Below are 17235 nucleotides of genomic sequence, written 5' to 3'. Positions count from 1 at the left end.
AGCTGTCGGACCTCGGTGACGGTACCCAATAGGTTTTGAAGTAAAATAACAGACAGGACCAAAGAAGTCTCACTTAAGGCCTTCTCCATGTGCCGAACAATTGCTTGCCCTCCCTGGTGCTCTGAGCCATCGTGCCATACAATGCACCGCTTGTCTCTTGTAAGCAATAAGGCGAGGGCCCCCATGAAGTCTCCATCTCATTGAAGTACCGTTCTCCCACAGAGAAGTTGGGGATTAATATTACCGTATAAATTTCCGGTATTTTATAATGTCGGTCGTATATGGAAAACTCACGCTATTGGTCCAAGGGATTGGTATGCTAACGCCCACCTGAGAGAGTAACCACGGAGCACACAGCCTTTTATTTCTATGTATTGTGCCTACGTGACCACACGGTAATACCCAAACTATTTCGAAGCAACGTTTGCACTGTTTTGTGTTTTTTGTATCATACACCTTTATCGTAAGAGCATCCCTTATCTACGAAGGAGCGTTCGATCAGAAGAAAATATGAAGCTGGTTTTAAACTAAAAGACGTTGAGGTGGCGAAAGAAATTGGTAACTGCGCTGCTGCAACAAAATTCGATGTGTCTGAGAAACTGATGAGAGAAAAAAAAAATATATATATGTCGCCTTTTTGATCAGGGTCTCATTTTATGATCAATTTTTCAGGTTTCAAGACCCAACTTATACACGAGTATATACGGTAACATTTCGCCAGGAAGTACTGATCGGATCGAAGCAACAAAGAGTGTTCTACCGTGCAGTCACATCAAATCACGCAGCACTTGTTGGCGCGCTCATTCATCCGAGACAAATTTTAATTACAGTATATACTCGCGTATAAGTCGGGTGTTGTAACCTGAAAAATCGATCATATAATCAGACTTATACGCCCGTTCAAAAATACAACACATTTTTTTTTTTTTTTACCATCTTCTTGCCTCCTTCAATCTCGCACCAGTTTCTCAGACACATCGAATTTTGGTGCAGTTACCAATTTCTTTCACCACTTGACGTTTAATTTAAAACCAGCTTCATATTTTCTTCTGATCGAACGCTCTTACGATAAAGGTGTGAGATACAAAAAACACAAAACAGTGCAAACGTCACTTGAGGAATAGACTGGGTATTACCGTGTGGTCACGTAGGCACAATGCATAGAAGAAAAAAGTGCAGTGTGCTCTTGTGTGGTGACCCTCTCAGGTGAGCGTTGGCATATCGTAATCTCTTGGACCAATAACCTGAGATTTCCGCATTTGACTTACACGACCGACATTATAAAATACCAGAAATTATACGGTAAAAACAAGCTCCGACTTATACGCGGGAGAACTTATACGTGAGTATATACGGTAGACTGCAGAATTCTCCCAAAGAGAGAGAACATTATTGTAATGTTTTGAGGAGTGGATTTGCTTTCTTTCTCTTTAGCCAGAGAAAGCTGGCGACTCCTTTATCATTTACACTTTTGTAATTAACCAAAACATGAAAGCAACTAAAACCCAAATACAGCTGCTTAAGGCAATTAAAGGTGCTGAATCACAATAATGGAGTTAACTCAAATTAAACCTAAAAAATCCTATTACTGTAGCAACAAACAAATGGGATCTATTTAAGAAACTGACTACGGTGTAAACCTGAGCCCCCCTAGGACCGAGTGAAGACCGCTGCTCTACCAAGGAATTCAAGTTTGTCTTTGTGTGAATGGAAGCACAAACAAGCAATACAGGAAAACACCAAGTCTCACTTGTCAGCTTCTAATTAGGAAACGGGGCGGGGAAAAAAACCTGCGGCCCACCGGGACCATAAGCGTCAATCTTCACGATTTATAAAATCGGGGACACTCAATGGTGAAATACATTTATTTAATCAAATTTCAGACTTAACTAAGCTGCAGTAATAAAACGAGAGTCTGTTGTCTGCTTTGACTGTAAACACTGCTGTTGCCCTGCACCAGAATCGCCAAACCAGAAGATCAGGCCGGTGTCACTTTGTTATGCGGACACTCCTAAGAACTATATTTAGAAAATGAATAAACTCCCTAACTCGAAAGCACGCTCAGGAGAAGGCGAACTCCACCTGTTCAGATCCCCACGTGGGATTGTCAAATTGCACTGAAAAATATTTACAGTAACAGAACTTTTATTTCTGCTCAGATAATTATTAGGCTGGCACGCAGATTCTAACCTTAGCCTGCCCACAAGTATCTGGGCCATCTGGAATCTCTCTCTCTCAGACTGTGCAAGTGGGCGCGCTTTTAATTCTACTCCACAATTTTAAGGTGCTTCAAATTGTTAGCCCACCCAATTAATCCTTTTAAATCCTAAGCCGGGAAAGATATTAAAAAAGATAGATTAACAGATAGTTAGGATAGGAAATGCAGTTGCTCCAGCAGCAATTAAGAGCACTTCAGAATAAAGAAAAGATCTTTAATTGACTTTACAATAACAGATATTTTATACGTAAGAAAAAGGGACACAGACAATTGGCAAAAGTAAAATATACGGGGCCCAAAGTGAAGATGGGTATGACGAGAGGAGCTGGTGCCTGCAGAGAGAAAAGGGCCTCACCTGCACCTCTTAGCACTGAATGGACTGATCACACTATTTGTGTTTGTAAGAATTACAGAGTTTGGATGGGAGGCCATCAAGGGTAGGACTGTTGGTGTGGCCAGCAGGGGGCGCGTACCCTGTGGTCAGTGTGGGAATCCCAATGCATCCAGTGCAGTGACAGAAACATTGTGCTGTGAAAATGGCACCGTCCTTCAGAGGAGATGTAAACCGAGATCCCGACTCTCTGTTGTCATCAAAGATTCCTGAGCGTCCTTCGTATACAGTAGGGTGTATTCCCAATGTCCAGGCTAAACTGGCCTAACCATTCTGGCCCCGTAGTCATCCTCTGTCTCTGATTTGCTATTTCTATCTCATCACTTCACCACCTAACAGCTGATGTGTGGTGAGCATACAGGCGCAAAAATGGCTGCCATCATGTCATCCAGGCGGATGCTACGCATTAGTGGTGGTTGAAGTGTGAGTAAACCACCACATCTCTCTCATATATATATATATATATATATATATATATACACACACATATACACACTATACATATATATATATACATACATATATATATATATATATATATACATATATATATATATATATATATATATATATATATATATATATATATATATATACACACACACACATACATACATGCATACATACATACACATACATACATATATATATATATATATATATATTATTTATACAAGGTACCTTTCAAAGCACTCTAAGGTCACCGAACAAACAAAAATAAATAAATAAATATCTATATTGATAGCCTTGTGGAGTATCTTACATCCGCTTAGCTAGCAAACGAGAGAACTACTTAACAGATGTAGATCCGGTGCTTTTCTAAAATTTGCTTGAACATTCCGGTTGATTTTGCGACTTCTCTCATCGTGCTATGTATCGTAGTTCGCTTGCGGTACCGATGTATTTGCGCGAATACGAAAGAGACGGGGGCGGGGCCCTCCTCACTCACGAGCCAGCCTCATGGGAGTATCTTACATCCGTTTAGCTAGCAAACGAGAGAACTACTTAACGGATTTAGATCGGGTTTCTTTTCTCTATAATTTGCTTGAACATACCGGTTGATTTTACGACTTCTCTCATCGTGTTGCGTTTCAAAGTTCGCTTGTGGTACCAATTTATTTGCATGAATCTAAAAGAGACGTTGTAGTCGGGGATCGTGTATCCCTCCTCACTCATGAGCCAGCCTTGTGGAGTATCTTACATTCGCTTAGCTAGAACTACTTAACAGATGTAGATCAGATTTCTAGAATTTGCTTGAACATTCCGGTTGATTTTGCAACCTCTCTCATCGTGATATGTACCGCAGTTCGCTTGCAGTACCGATTTATTTGCGCGAATACAAGAGAGATGGGGCGAGGCCCTCCTCAATCACACGCAAGCCTCGGGGTGTATCTTATATCTGCTTAGCTAGCGAACGAGAGAACTACTTAACGGATTTAGATCCGTTTAGAGCATCCTTATCTACGATGGAGCGTTCGATCAGAAGAAAATATGAAGCTGGTTTTAAATTAAAAGTCATTGAAGTGGCGAAAGAAATTGGTAACTGCGCTGCTGCAACAAAATTCGATGTGTCTGAGAAACTCAGACAAAAAAAAAAAAATTCCGTATTTTTGAACGGGCGTATAAATCGGGGTCCGATTTTACGACCGATTTTTCAGGTTTCAAGACTCGACTTATACTCACATACATCACTCGGATTGGCTCAAGAGATGTGGGATGTTCTCAGCAGAGAGAATAACCAGCTTTCATCCTCCAAAATACAATACATGTGATTTTTGTACAGTAGCCCAAAATCACACAAGAAGTGCCGCAATGAGCTTTAACAGGCCCTGCCTCTTGACAGACCCCCAGCCTTGACTCTCAAAGAAGACGAGGAAAAACTCCCAAAAAAGCCCTTGTAGGGAAAAAATGGAAGAAACCTCGGGAAAGGCAGTTCAAAGAGAGACCCCTTTCCAGGTAGGTTGGGTGTGCAGTGGGTGTCAAAAAGAAGGGGGGGTCAATATAATACAATACAATACACCTCAGTACAGTACAAAAATAAAAATTTTAGAAGTACAAAGTAAGTCTCATTTCCACTACATTCTTGGTCTTGGCAATATTTTTCCAGTACTTTGCGAGTTCCTGTGTGTGACATCTGTCAAGTCTTACTGGACACATGATAGTCAGACAACTTCTTGAACCATCAACCCAGGACCATCTTGTTCTTTGTTGTTCACTTCACCTTTATTAGGAACTAGCAAGATACCCGCGCTTCGCAGCGGTGAAGTACTGCCTTAAAATTTTTATTAAGAAGAAAAGTAAACCTTTTTAAACTGAGGGAAAATATACCAATAATTATTTGTTAAGGATCTCTTTGTATACCACATTGTGAGTTCGGCTCTCCGGTTGTAATCTGACCAAGCTGTGCGCTGATCTTACTCTTGAGCATGTAACGTACAGTCGGCCATGTGAACAGTAATCTTGTGTCAAATCTCACAGCTTGGATTGCTGCTGTCATAATCGGTTTGAGTTTCATGGTTTGTTTCAATGGCGACAGTATTTACAGGACTTGTTGTGTTGAAGTGACATTTGGCATCTGTCAAGCGTTGTAAGCACACAACCGGTCTCATCAATAACTTCACATCCAGCTTTTGAGAGTTTAAACATTCATAAACATCAAAGTGTCCACTACTGAAATCGTCACCTGTCAGTCTAAGATGTTTAAGAGGCATTGACGGTTGTCGAAAGGTGTAAAATATTTGGCCATTTCGGTACACTTGAAAATGACAACCGAACAATTCAGCGGCAGCCATCAACTCACATGCAGATCCATAGGTGAAGGGCTTAAGCATTTCACTCTTCTAGTGCTCCTGTGTAGTCTAATTATCTCCTGTACCGTCATCAGTTCACACCTTGAACCTGTCCAGTCATTCAATACATAAGACACAATGTTCCTCCGGATATCAAGAGTGAGCCTGATATGGCCGTGCAATATGTAACACAGAGAATGGAAAAGGCAGGTGCCATCACCAGGCATGGAAACCACTCGGTAAGTAACAGTTCTTTGATCGATGGTGATCACCTCGATAGACATGTTAATGGGGGTACGGTTGGAATGATAAAGGAAATGAGTACCTGAACAATGTAAAGTAAGTCTAAAATACTTACACAATAACTATAATTGTAATAAATGAACAATAAAACAGCAGAGAAGCCGTGGATTAAATAAAAAGGCTGTAGTTATCAGTAGGGAGACGTGAATCCCGTGGCGAAGCAAGGAAGGGAATGAAGAGACCAGAGTGACGGACGGCCTTATATAGGCAGGCAGCCAACAACGTGGGAGGCGTGGGGATGGGGGACCCAACGCCTCACACGGTGACCGAGCTGCAGGCTATTGACGTATATTATGTATGTAAGTAGGATTCAGTTAGCGTTGGGAACCCGCATACCAAATTTCTTGAAGAAGGACCCATAGGTAACAGAGACCGTTGGAAAGTTCAATATGGCGGCCAACAGTGGCGTCATACCACCGAAATAAGTACGTACATCGGATTCGGTTAATGCAGGGAAGCCGCCTACCAAATTTCGTGAATATGGGGCCGTAAATAAGAAAGTTCAACATGGCGGACGTTGTTGACCGTTATGACCGTTACGTGTAGAATTTCTAAATGAAACCTGCCTAACTTTTGTAAGTAAGCTGTAAGGAATGAGCCTGCCAAATATCAGCCTTCTACCTACACGGGAAGTTGGAGAATTAGTGACGAGTGAGTCAGTCAGTCAGTGAGGGCTTTGCCTTTTATTAGTACAGATCCTGATCTGCTTGAACACGTTTCTGACATTTATTAACCCTTCAGTACTACTTCTAAGATTTGTAACGTGAAAAGAATACCAAAACACCCCATGGTGCAACAACTACATTACTCCTAAATGGCTGTGGTCCTCCTCCTCTCAGGTCTCATTCTTCTTCCATATTCTCCACGCGATTTTCCTACTCTGTAAGCGCTCCTGTCTTATTACATCAGTAATATCCAAATCCATTTCTCCTAACCTGCTTATCCAGGGAAGGGGATGTCGAATTTGACAACTGAAGGTTGCCGTGCTGGTCTCCAGAAGATGTCCAATTACACAGAAAAAGTTATGTGACTCCATGGCGACTTTCTGGCATGGTTTTACATTTGTTGACTTTTTTTCGGACGGAGAACAACATGCGACCTGACTGCACCGGTGCTGAATGAACACTTTGAAGGTATGGCAACATCCCAATATAAAAGGTGTCACAAAATATGAATGTTTTAATGAGGCGCATCCGCTCATTTATTTGCAATGCAGCCCAAAAAGAAAAGTGTGTGTGCATTCTGTAAAGGCCACTTGTCAACTGAATAAAAACAACTGCAGCATCTTGGCCAGGATTCAGAGTGAAACACCAAACGAACGTGACTCTCTGCACATTGAGCAATTCTTCTCCGATATCAAAACTTCATATATGCATTTCAAAGGTAAAGGTAGCAAAGCTTTGATTTTAGTGGTGCGCAATAAGCCACAATTAAACGTTTTCACGTGATTAAAAACAGAAGCAGGGCAGCACGTCTTGGGGAGTATTCTGTTATCCATTCATTTTCCAAACCCACTCAACCCGAGCGGGGTCGTGAGGTTTAGCTGGAGACCATCCCAGCATGCAACGGGTGCAAGGCAGGAACGATCCCTGGATGGGACACCAGTCCCTCAATTGCTTTACTGTTTAGAGTGCGGTTTACGGCCCCGGCCATGAGGTTGGGAGTAGCGTGGTGGCACTGGGGTTGCCGCTCTGTCCCATTTACTGCCTGTGTGAGGTGTGTATGTTTGGGTTTCTGCCCAACATTTGGTTAATTGGACACGCGTGTATGACCCGTGCTGCTCTTTTATCCACAGGTGGTCCCTGCCTTACACCTGATGCTGCCAGGATCGGTACCAGCTTACTACAACTATAAAATGCCGCTCGCTTTTGAGTGTCCTGCTATAACAGGCTCCTATACATCTTTTTTATATTATATTAATATACATACATACATACATACATACATACATACATACATACATACATACATATATATATATAAACTGCTCAAAAAAATTAAAGGAACACTTTGAAAACACATCAGATCTCAATGGGAAAAAGAAATCCTCCTGGATATCTATACTGATATAGACTGGGTAATGTGTTAGGAATGAAAGGATGCCACATCGTTTGATGGAAATGAAAATGATCAACCTACAGAGCTCTGAATTCAAAGGCGCCCCAAAAATCAGAGTGAAAAAATTATGTGGCAGGCTAGTCCATTTTGCCAAAATTTAATTGCAGCAACTCAAATTATGCGCAGCACTTTGTATGGCCCCTGTGTTCTTGTATACATGCCTGACAACATCGGTGCATGCTTCTAATGAGATGACAGATGGTGTTGTGGGGGATCTCCTCCCAGATCTGGACCAGGGCATCACTGAGCTCCTGGACAGTCTGAGGTGCAACCTGGTGGCATTGGATGGACCAAAACATAATGTCCCAGAGGTGTTCTATTGGATTTAGGTCAGGAAAGTGTGGTGGCCAGTCAATGGTATCAATTCCTTCATCCTCCAGGAACTGCCTGCATACTCTCACCACATGAGGCCAGGAATTGTTGTGCACCAGGAGCCACTGTACCAGCATAGGGTCTGACAATGGGTCCAAGGATTTCATCCTGATACCTAATGGCAGCCAAGGTGCCTTTGTCAAGCCTGTAGCGGTCTGTGTGACCCTCCATGGATATGCCTCCCCAGACAATCATTAACCCACCACCAAACTGCTCATGCTGAATGATGTTACAGGCAGCATAATGTTCTCCATGGCTTCTCCAGACCCTTTCACTTCTGTCACGTGCTCAGGGTGAACCTGCTCTCATCTGTAAAAGGCACAGGGCACCAGTGGTGCATCTGCCAATTCTGGTATTCTATGGCGAATGCCAATCGAGCTGCATGCTGCTGGGCAGTGAGCTCAGGGCCCATTAGAGGACATGGGGCCCTTGGGTCACCCTCATGAAGTCTTTCTGGTTGTTTGGTCAGAGACATTCACACCAGTGGCCTGCTGGAGGTCATTTTGTAGGGCTCTGGCAGTGCTCATCCTGTTCCTCCTTGCCCAAAGGAGCAGATACTGGTCCTGCTGATGGGTTATGGACCTTCTATGGCCCTCTCCAGCTCTCCTAGAGTAACTGCTTGTCTCCTAGAATCTCCTCCATGCCCTTGAGACTGTGCAGGGAGACACAGCAAACCTTCTGGCAATGACACGTATTGATGTGCCATCCTGGAGAAGTTGGACTACCTGTGCAACCTCTGTAGGGTCCAGGTATCGCCTCATGCTACCAGTAGTGACACTGACTGTAGCCAAATGCAAAACTAGTGAAGAAACAGTCAGAAAAGATGAGGAGGGAAAAATGTCAGTGGCCTCCACCTGTTAAACCATTCCTGTTTTGGGGGTCATCTCATTGTTGCCCCTCTAGTGCATCTGTTGTTAATTTCATTAACACCACAGCAGCTGAAACTGATTAACAACCCCTCTGCTACTTAACTGACCAGATTAATATCCCATAAGTTTCATTGACTTTATGCTATACTCTGAAAAAAAGTGTTCCTTTAATTCTTTTGAGCAGTATATATATATATATATATATATATACATACATATACACACACATATACACATACATACATACATACTGTACATACATACATACATACACACACATATATATATACATATATATATATATATATATATATACATATATACATATATACATATATATATACATATATATATACATATATACATACATATATATATATATATATATATATATATATATATATATATATATATATATATATATATATATATATACATATATATACATATATATATATATATATATATATACATATATATATATACATATATATATATATATATATATATATATATATATATATACATATATATATATACATATATATATATATATATATATATATATATATATATATATATATATATATATATACATATATATATACATATATATATATATATATATATATATATATATATATATATATATATATATATATATATATATATATATATATATATATATATATATATATATATATATATATATATATATATATATATACATATATATATATATATATATATATATACATATATATATACATATATATATATATATATATATATATATATATATATATATATATATATATATATATATATATATATATATATATATATACATATATATATATATATATATATATATATATAGTCGACCCTTGATATATGACTGGCCTGCCTTGCTAACAACTTGATTTATGACCAAAATTTTCGTTTTGATTTACGACCAACATCTTGCTATCTCAATGCGGTCACGGTATCCATTAAAAGTGCGACTGTAAACAGACAGCCGAGAGCGCTCAGTAAGCATCAGTCGGAGCCCAGATACATGTGCTTGTGGATGTGATTTCGGTCAGTGCAGTGATTTATCTATATATATAATTCACTAAGACCATGGCAAGCAAGACGCATAATTGCTAAGGAAGGAAGAGAAGGTAACGAAGGTAAAGAAAGCGATTGTTAAGGGATGTTAGCTAGCGTGGCACATGATGATGTCATCAGGCTGAGTCAGCACCGGCTTGCTTTGGAGTGTATTATTACAGCAGCTCACAACACAGCCAGCTTTGAACTGAGTGCTCGACTACTGTCATTATTAACTTGAGAAACAGCGATCACAATCAAAACGAAGAAGGAAATTGTGCGGAAATATGAGAGTGGCGTTCGTGTGACCGATCTCACTAATATGTACAGCATGTCGAAATCCACCATCTCGACAATTTTACAAAGAAAAGATTTGCATCAGGAGGCTCCTTCCAAACCATAACCACCTTCCGCTTCGTTCTCCTCCTCCTCCCTTCCTGCAGCCCAAAGATGTCAAATTAAATGGTGAGTACAGTAGGAAATTGTTGTTTCTGGTAGGCTAGGCACTTTTTATAACTTTTTGGTTAGTACATTATAAAAATTATTGGTGTTATTGGTAAATTATGCTCATTATACAACCCTTTTTTATTATTAAAAGGTTAAGTGTTGCTGTGGGAGATTCGGACTGCATTATGGGTATTTCCATTATTTCTTATGGGAAAAATAGTCTTGACTTACAACCAACTTGAGTTACAACCAGCCCTCGCGAACGATTTGAGTTCGTAAGTCAAAGTGTGGAAATGCGTCTGTCCGTCTGTCTGAACTGCCCGGAAGTGAGAGCTGGAGTCGGGCTAAGGGCTTCACCTCCGAGAATACACACGCGGGGCCAGCACGTCCGCAAAACGAATCCTCCGAAGAAAGAGTCACTTAGCTGCTAATGCACAAGCGAAGCCAGCACGTCAGCAAAACGAATCCTTACAAACTAGGCACAGCTGCTTGGCCGCTAACATCGTCAAAACGGTATCCCTTTTAGTTTTCCTCCCGCCACTAACGCACAAGCCGAAGCGAGCACGTCGGCAAAATGAATCCTCCTACACCCAGAGTAGCTCCTTTCAATCACCTGACATCTCTACATTTCAATTTCTGACGATTCCAATATTTACCTCTCTGTCAAGATGTTCATGTAACCTGCGTGTGTGTTCTAGACCAGGGAGGTCAAACTCCAGTCCTGGAGGGCCGCAGTGGCGGCAGGTTTCCGTTCTAACCATCTTCTTTATTAGTGACCAGTTTTTTGCTGCTAATTAACTTCTTTATCTTTAGTTTTAGGCCCCTTAGTTGCTTCTCCTTCCTTAATCAGCAGCCAAACAATAATGAGACACAAAACAAGCCACCACGTGACCAGCTCACCTGTGCCCATCACACAATAGCTGAAAATAAAGAAAGGTGAAGGTCTCGGGAAAGTTGATCTCTCAGATCACCAAAACATTTTGACGGTTTTCTTAGAAAAAAAAAGAAAAATCAACAGATTTGAAAATGTCTGCTGTGGCAGAATGAGAGCAGCAACAAGCCATTGAATTAAATAACGAGTTTAATTAACAGCAAGAATCGGCTTCTCATTAAGAGACTGGTTGGAGTGAAATTGGTTGGAGTTTGAAGCCCCAACTGTTGGCTCGTTTCACATCTCATTTCTGTTTGGCTGCCATTTAATGAAGTACATAATTCAAAGGACTGAATGCTTAGAAACAGGGCCACTAAAATGAAGAGAAAAGAAATTAATTAGCAGTGAAAACTGGTCACTGATTAGGAAAAGGACTCAAATGAAAACCTGCAGCCACTGCGGCCCTCCAGGCCTGGAGTTCGACACCCCTGTTTCTAGACCGTCAATTATGTTGTCTGTTAGGCTTTTCTCTGAATTTACTATCTCACTCTTGTGCCAGGCGGCTGGGGTTGGTACCCAGCCGGGGCGCCCAGGAGGACCGGAGGAGGGCTTGTGCCTCCTCCAGACCACGAGGGGGATACCGCCCTTGGTTGTGTTTGGGGGCCACTGGTAGAGGGCTTGGAAGCCCAACCCTGTAGGGGCCCGAAGAAGTATAGTGTAGGAAGAACCCTAGTGTGGCGGATGTGCTTTGAAGAAGACTGGGGACACCCGGAGGACTTCTGGGTGTGCAGCCGGCACTTCCACCACACAGGGGCGTGTCCGCGGAGGAGTGCCGGGAAGCAGCTGGAGCCCACCTGGGCTGGTATAAAAGGGGCCGCCTCCCTTCATTCGGGGTCAAGGGTCTGGTGGAAGAGGACGAGAGAGAGAGAGAGAGAGTGGAGGCGGCCAGAAGGAAGGCCTGGACTTTGAGGGATCGGTGCTGGAGGCACTGGGTTGGGCGCTGGACTAAATTGTAAATATTTTATATAAAACACGTGTGTGTTGGGTGACAGAACGATGTCTGTCTGTCTGTCTGTGTCCGGGCCACGTTCCACACTCTTATCTGGTTTAGTACAATGCTATATACTGTATACCCTGCCATCCCTTCTTAAACTCTGTAAGGCGCCTTGAGCATAGGAAAGGCGCTAAATACATAAAATGTATTATTATTTTTTTATTATTAATAGTTTCTAGGACCCCAGGCTTTTTACAGCACGGACTTACGCAGCCAGTAGATGTATAAAAAGGGTGTGGACTTTTGCATGTACTTTTGGGAATAATAACGTTTATCAATTCAGTTTAATCGAGTCCAACGATCTTCATGGAGTGCCAACAAGAGCACAGGTAAACGGCAGGACAAAGTTTACAAAACACGAATTACGTAATAAAACACACAGACCGCAGATTTGTTTAAACACATAGGAGGAACTGTTTCAAAGCGATTCAAATAAATGCAACCTATCAATAAAACTCCTTATCACTGAACTACGTGACCAGCTGAGGAACGACAAAAGCTGTCAATCTAAAAAGAACAAACGCACTCCTTCCGAGTGTCTTTAACAAAAACAGGATTTGAAACCTGCTAAATCCAGTTCAGGGGCATTGCCATTGGGCAGTGCCGACTCCGGCAGTACCGGGCACAAGGGTTCAGTCCACTCACCATCAAACCAGGCCAATCTGGACTTGTCACTTAAACTAACCGATGTGTCTCTGTAGGAAGAGCCCTCACTTATACACATGGGGGGCATCATCTCACAAATAGCATGTGGGGGTGGAATTCAAACCAGGGGGACACCACGTTAGGGGGAGTTATTAGAATACCCCACCTCGACATGATATTTTTATATGTTACTTACCCTACCCTACTGGCAGGCGAGAAAATTTTATAATGGTATGCTGTCGATCCGTTGTGGATTTAGCAGGTTTTTGTTAGAGACATTCAGAAGGAGTGCCATTTCTGGATGAAGGGCTCTTAATTATATACAAAGGATCAGGGGAATTTAAAGAACACTTCACCCTTTTTTGTGTTTAAGGTTAACGACACAAGTAACTCGAGATTTTTCAAAACCGCATTTAATATTCTATGCTGTTGTCCAGCGTTGGTCACCATTGGGCCGTCATTCGAACTGAAACTTTGCAATTCCCTTTCTCCCTTTTTCTCTTGACCATCACCACAAACGACACAGGGTAACACATTAAAAACATTTTTGGATGAAGAATTCCTTTAAAAACGCACACACAAAAAGGATCAGGAGGATTTAAAGAATAAACCAATAGATTTGTTTTGTTTTTTTTAATGTTAACGTATGGGGGGTTATGCGACACAAGTAATGTGAGATTTTTTCACGGCCGCTTTTGACATCGTCGTTTGCTGTTGTTCAGCGTTGGTCACCATTGGGTCTCATTCTATTAGAAACTTTGCAATGTCAGTTCTCCAGAAACACGTTGATTTTAATTTTTTTTTTTTTTAAAACTCTTGACCAGCACCGCAAACAACATGGGGTAACATCGATCCATCCATCCATTATCCAACCTGCTATATCCTAACTACAGGGTCACGGGGGTCTGCTGGAGCCAATTTAATTTTTGGATGAAGTACTCCTTTAAAAATACACACGCAAGAAGGATCAAGAGAATTTAAAGAATACTTCACCTATTCATTTTTTGGGTACTTGTGTACTAAACGGACACCCAGAGGGGACTGGGCGGTCTCGTGGTCTGAAACCCTTACAGATTTTATTTTTTTTTCTCCAGCTGTCTGGAGTTTTTTTTTTGTTTTTTCTGTCCACCCTGGCCATCGGACCTTACTCTTATTCTATGATAGATAGATAGATAGATAGATAGATAGATAGATAGATAGATAGATAGATAGATACTTTATTAATCCCACTATGTTAATTAATGTTGACTTATTTTTTATTGTGTCTTCTATTTTTCTATTCTTCATTTTGTAAAGCACTTTGAGCTACATTTTTTCTTGTATGAAAATATGCTATAGAAATAAATGTTGTTGTTACCCTTTTCTATTATCGTGACGCAAATCATTAGGGACCTATAGGCAACTGGGGCGGCACGGTGGCGCAGTGGGTAGCACTGCTGCTTCAGTTAGGAGACGTAGGTTCGCTTCCCAGGTCCTCCCTGCGTGGAGTTTGCATGTTCTCCCCGTGTCTGCGTGGGTTTCCTCCCACAGTCCAAAGACATGCAGGGTTAGGTGGATTGGTGATTCTTAATTGGCCCTAGTGTGTTTGTGTGTGTCCTGCGGTGGGTTGGCACCCTGCCCGGGATTGGTTCCTGCCTTGCGCCCTGTGTTGGATGGGATTGGCTCCAGCAGACCCCCCCCTGTGACCCTGTAGTTAAGATATAGTGGGTTGGATGGACCAATAGGCAACTATGCTCCTCCCCCAGTAACTTTAAGGTCAGCATTTGTGGCTGCGGTAGGTCAGTCTAATGATTTAAACTCCAAACATGAGGCAACCAGGGCGCCTGCCCCACAGAGCCCAACACTAGAATGGGTCCGTTTAGTACATTTTATAATCTTTTTCAATGTTAACGTATGGATTATGCAACTCAAGTAACTTAAGATTTTTCACGGCCGCTTTTGATATCGTTTGCTGTTGTCCAGCATTGGGCTCCATTCTATTTGAAACTTTGCAATGTCCTTCCTCCATGAAAATTTGTGATTACGTGTTTTCTTGGATACAACCTACAAAACACCATGGGGTAAATAACAGTGACAACTATTATTTTTCTGGATTAGTATTCCTTTAAAAACACTGCAGACACAAGAAGGATTTGGGCCGATTAGAAACGGGAATTCAAATAAAAAGGAGGAAAAATACAAATCAGCTTCTGATGAAGAGGTTGATTGGAATGAACTTGCTCTGCACGGTGGTCCCAAAGCCTGGTTGAGTAATCAGGCCCTCCCTGTACCTGGACTGATGGCTGATCACCGTGACAAGACTCTGCTGTGGCTTACCAAGCTGTGTGGACCACCATAAATGAAAGGGATAATAAAACCAAATGGGGGCTCTGTAAGTCGATCCAATCTATCAAAGCAATAAACAACAAGAAAAGAGTTCACAATGGCTACAACAATGCCAGACGACCACCTATTTTCCCCGCACAGGATAAAACCGGCACGCAAAGTCGCGAATAGCAATAAGCGGGACTCACTTTGTGCGCAGGGCCTGCCAAGCAGCGTCGATGTCGGCGTAGAGATTCTTCTCAGACGGCTTTCCTGAGCTCACCCCGTAGCCCGAGTAGTCGTACGAGAAGACGTTGCAGTTGATCCGGGAGCCGAGGCCGATATAGAAGCTGCACATCTGGCCCAAATCTACAGCGTTACCGTGGGAGAAGAGCAGCGTGTACCGGGAGCTGGGAGCGCACCGCACGAACATGCAGCCCAAGCGGTTGCCGCGGCTCGTGCGGGCGTAGAAGACCTCGACGGCGTCGAGCTCCCTCTGCGAGTACTGCCAGTCGGCTCGCTCGGACAGATGCAGGCTGGCCGTCCCATTCGCCTCGTCGCACAGCACCGAATACGTGGGCTCAGGGGGTAAGAAAGCGAGCTTGGCGGCGATGCGGCTCGGACAGGGCGGGCAGCAGAAAAGCCAGCACAGCTCGCCCAAGGAGAAGCCGTTCATCCTGGGGCCTGGTTCGGGCATCGAGACGCGAAGGGGAGCCGGGATAATCCCACCAAACACCGGCTTCCTTTCACAGCGGGAGCAGTAGCAGATCCAAGGAGGCGCCGGCCAGCAGCTGGAGCATTCAGAAAGCAGAAAGCGAGTCGAGATGTAGTAGCAGGACCCCGCCGGTGCCCTCCGGGGTAACAGCCGAGCGAAAACAAGGCGGCGTGCGGCCGAGAAAGGGGCATTTAACAGACGCAGTGGCTCGCGAGCACAATGCAGTTAGCCATGGCCCTCGCCTCTCAGCGCTCCTGCTCCAGTTCCGGGTTCACGAGCGGCGGATATCCTCGTCTGGATGTCAGCGCCGGGGTCTGGACGCTCCCTCACGTGCTCCGATTCCTCCCACCAGCCCGGTCGCTAGGCGATGGCTCCTTTTATTTCTTTGTCACTTGTTGCTAAGCGTTCTTAGAACTGAACCTTGGCACGCCGCTGTCATTTATGCAGCAGTATCGGAGATCAGAGGGGGCGTCCACGCCTGTGTATTAATCTCGTAAGGCCAGTGCGGATTTAAAGCAGGTTACCTCATTTTGGGGGTCTTTTGGGCGTTTAAGGGTTAAAAAAAAACCTTCATTCTAACGTGTACACCCTATTTGAATAGTCACTGTCCTTTTACTGGCAGATTGCAGCACATTTCGATAAATTATCAGTGGGGGTTGGGGACCGACGGAATCCCAGCTAGCCAGCCATTGATCCCTCCAACATCCAGGGAATGATTTATTAAAGGAGGTTTAATCAGATTGAACAGAGCCGTCGGTGTGGCCTTTAACTGAACACCTAAAATCTGTCAACTCCGAAACAGGCTTACCAGGTCCTTAAACGTATTGTTAATGTATAGATAGCCCAAGGACCCCTTAAAAATAGCACTAAAAATAGCCTAATAGCTGATGTAGACAAAATGACATACCAGAAAGTTGGAGGAGGCATCACGAGTGAGAAGATTTGGTACATACTATCAAAGGTCTATGGGGGTTGGGGGTCCTCCTTGGAGATATCTATAAATATATATAAAATTCTTTTCACGTTTGAAACGGAAATTACGTATGACCA

General features: G+C 42.7%; 1 protein-coding gene across 1 annotated transcript in view; it reads right to left on the bottom strand.

Annotated features, from left to right (window-relative positions):
* abhd17c (abhydrolase domain containing 17C, depalmitoylase) overlaps positions 1 to 17029 on the bottom strand; it is a 73877-nt gene extending 56848 nt beyond the window's left edge. The window contains exon 1 of the mRNA XM_039772746.1: positions 15680 to 17029. Within this exon, the coding sequence (XP_039628680.1) occupies positions 15680 to 16167 (488 nt within the window). The 5' untranslated portion in view covers positions 16168 to 17029. The remainder of the gene's footprint in view (positions 1 to 15679) is intronic.
* Positions 17030 to 17235: the final 206 nt, after the last annotated feature.

This window comes from Polypterus senegalus, chromosome 12, assembly GCF_016835505.1.
Source record: "Polypterus senegalus isolate Bchr_013 chromosome 12, ASM1683550v1, whole genome shotgun sequence".
Lineage (NCBI taxonomy): Eukaryota > Metazoa > Chordata > Cladistia > Polypteriformes > Polypteridae > Polypterus > Polypterus senegalus.
This window is presented reverse-complemented; position numbering and strand designations above follow the sequence as displayed.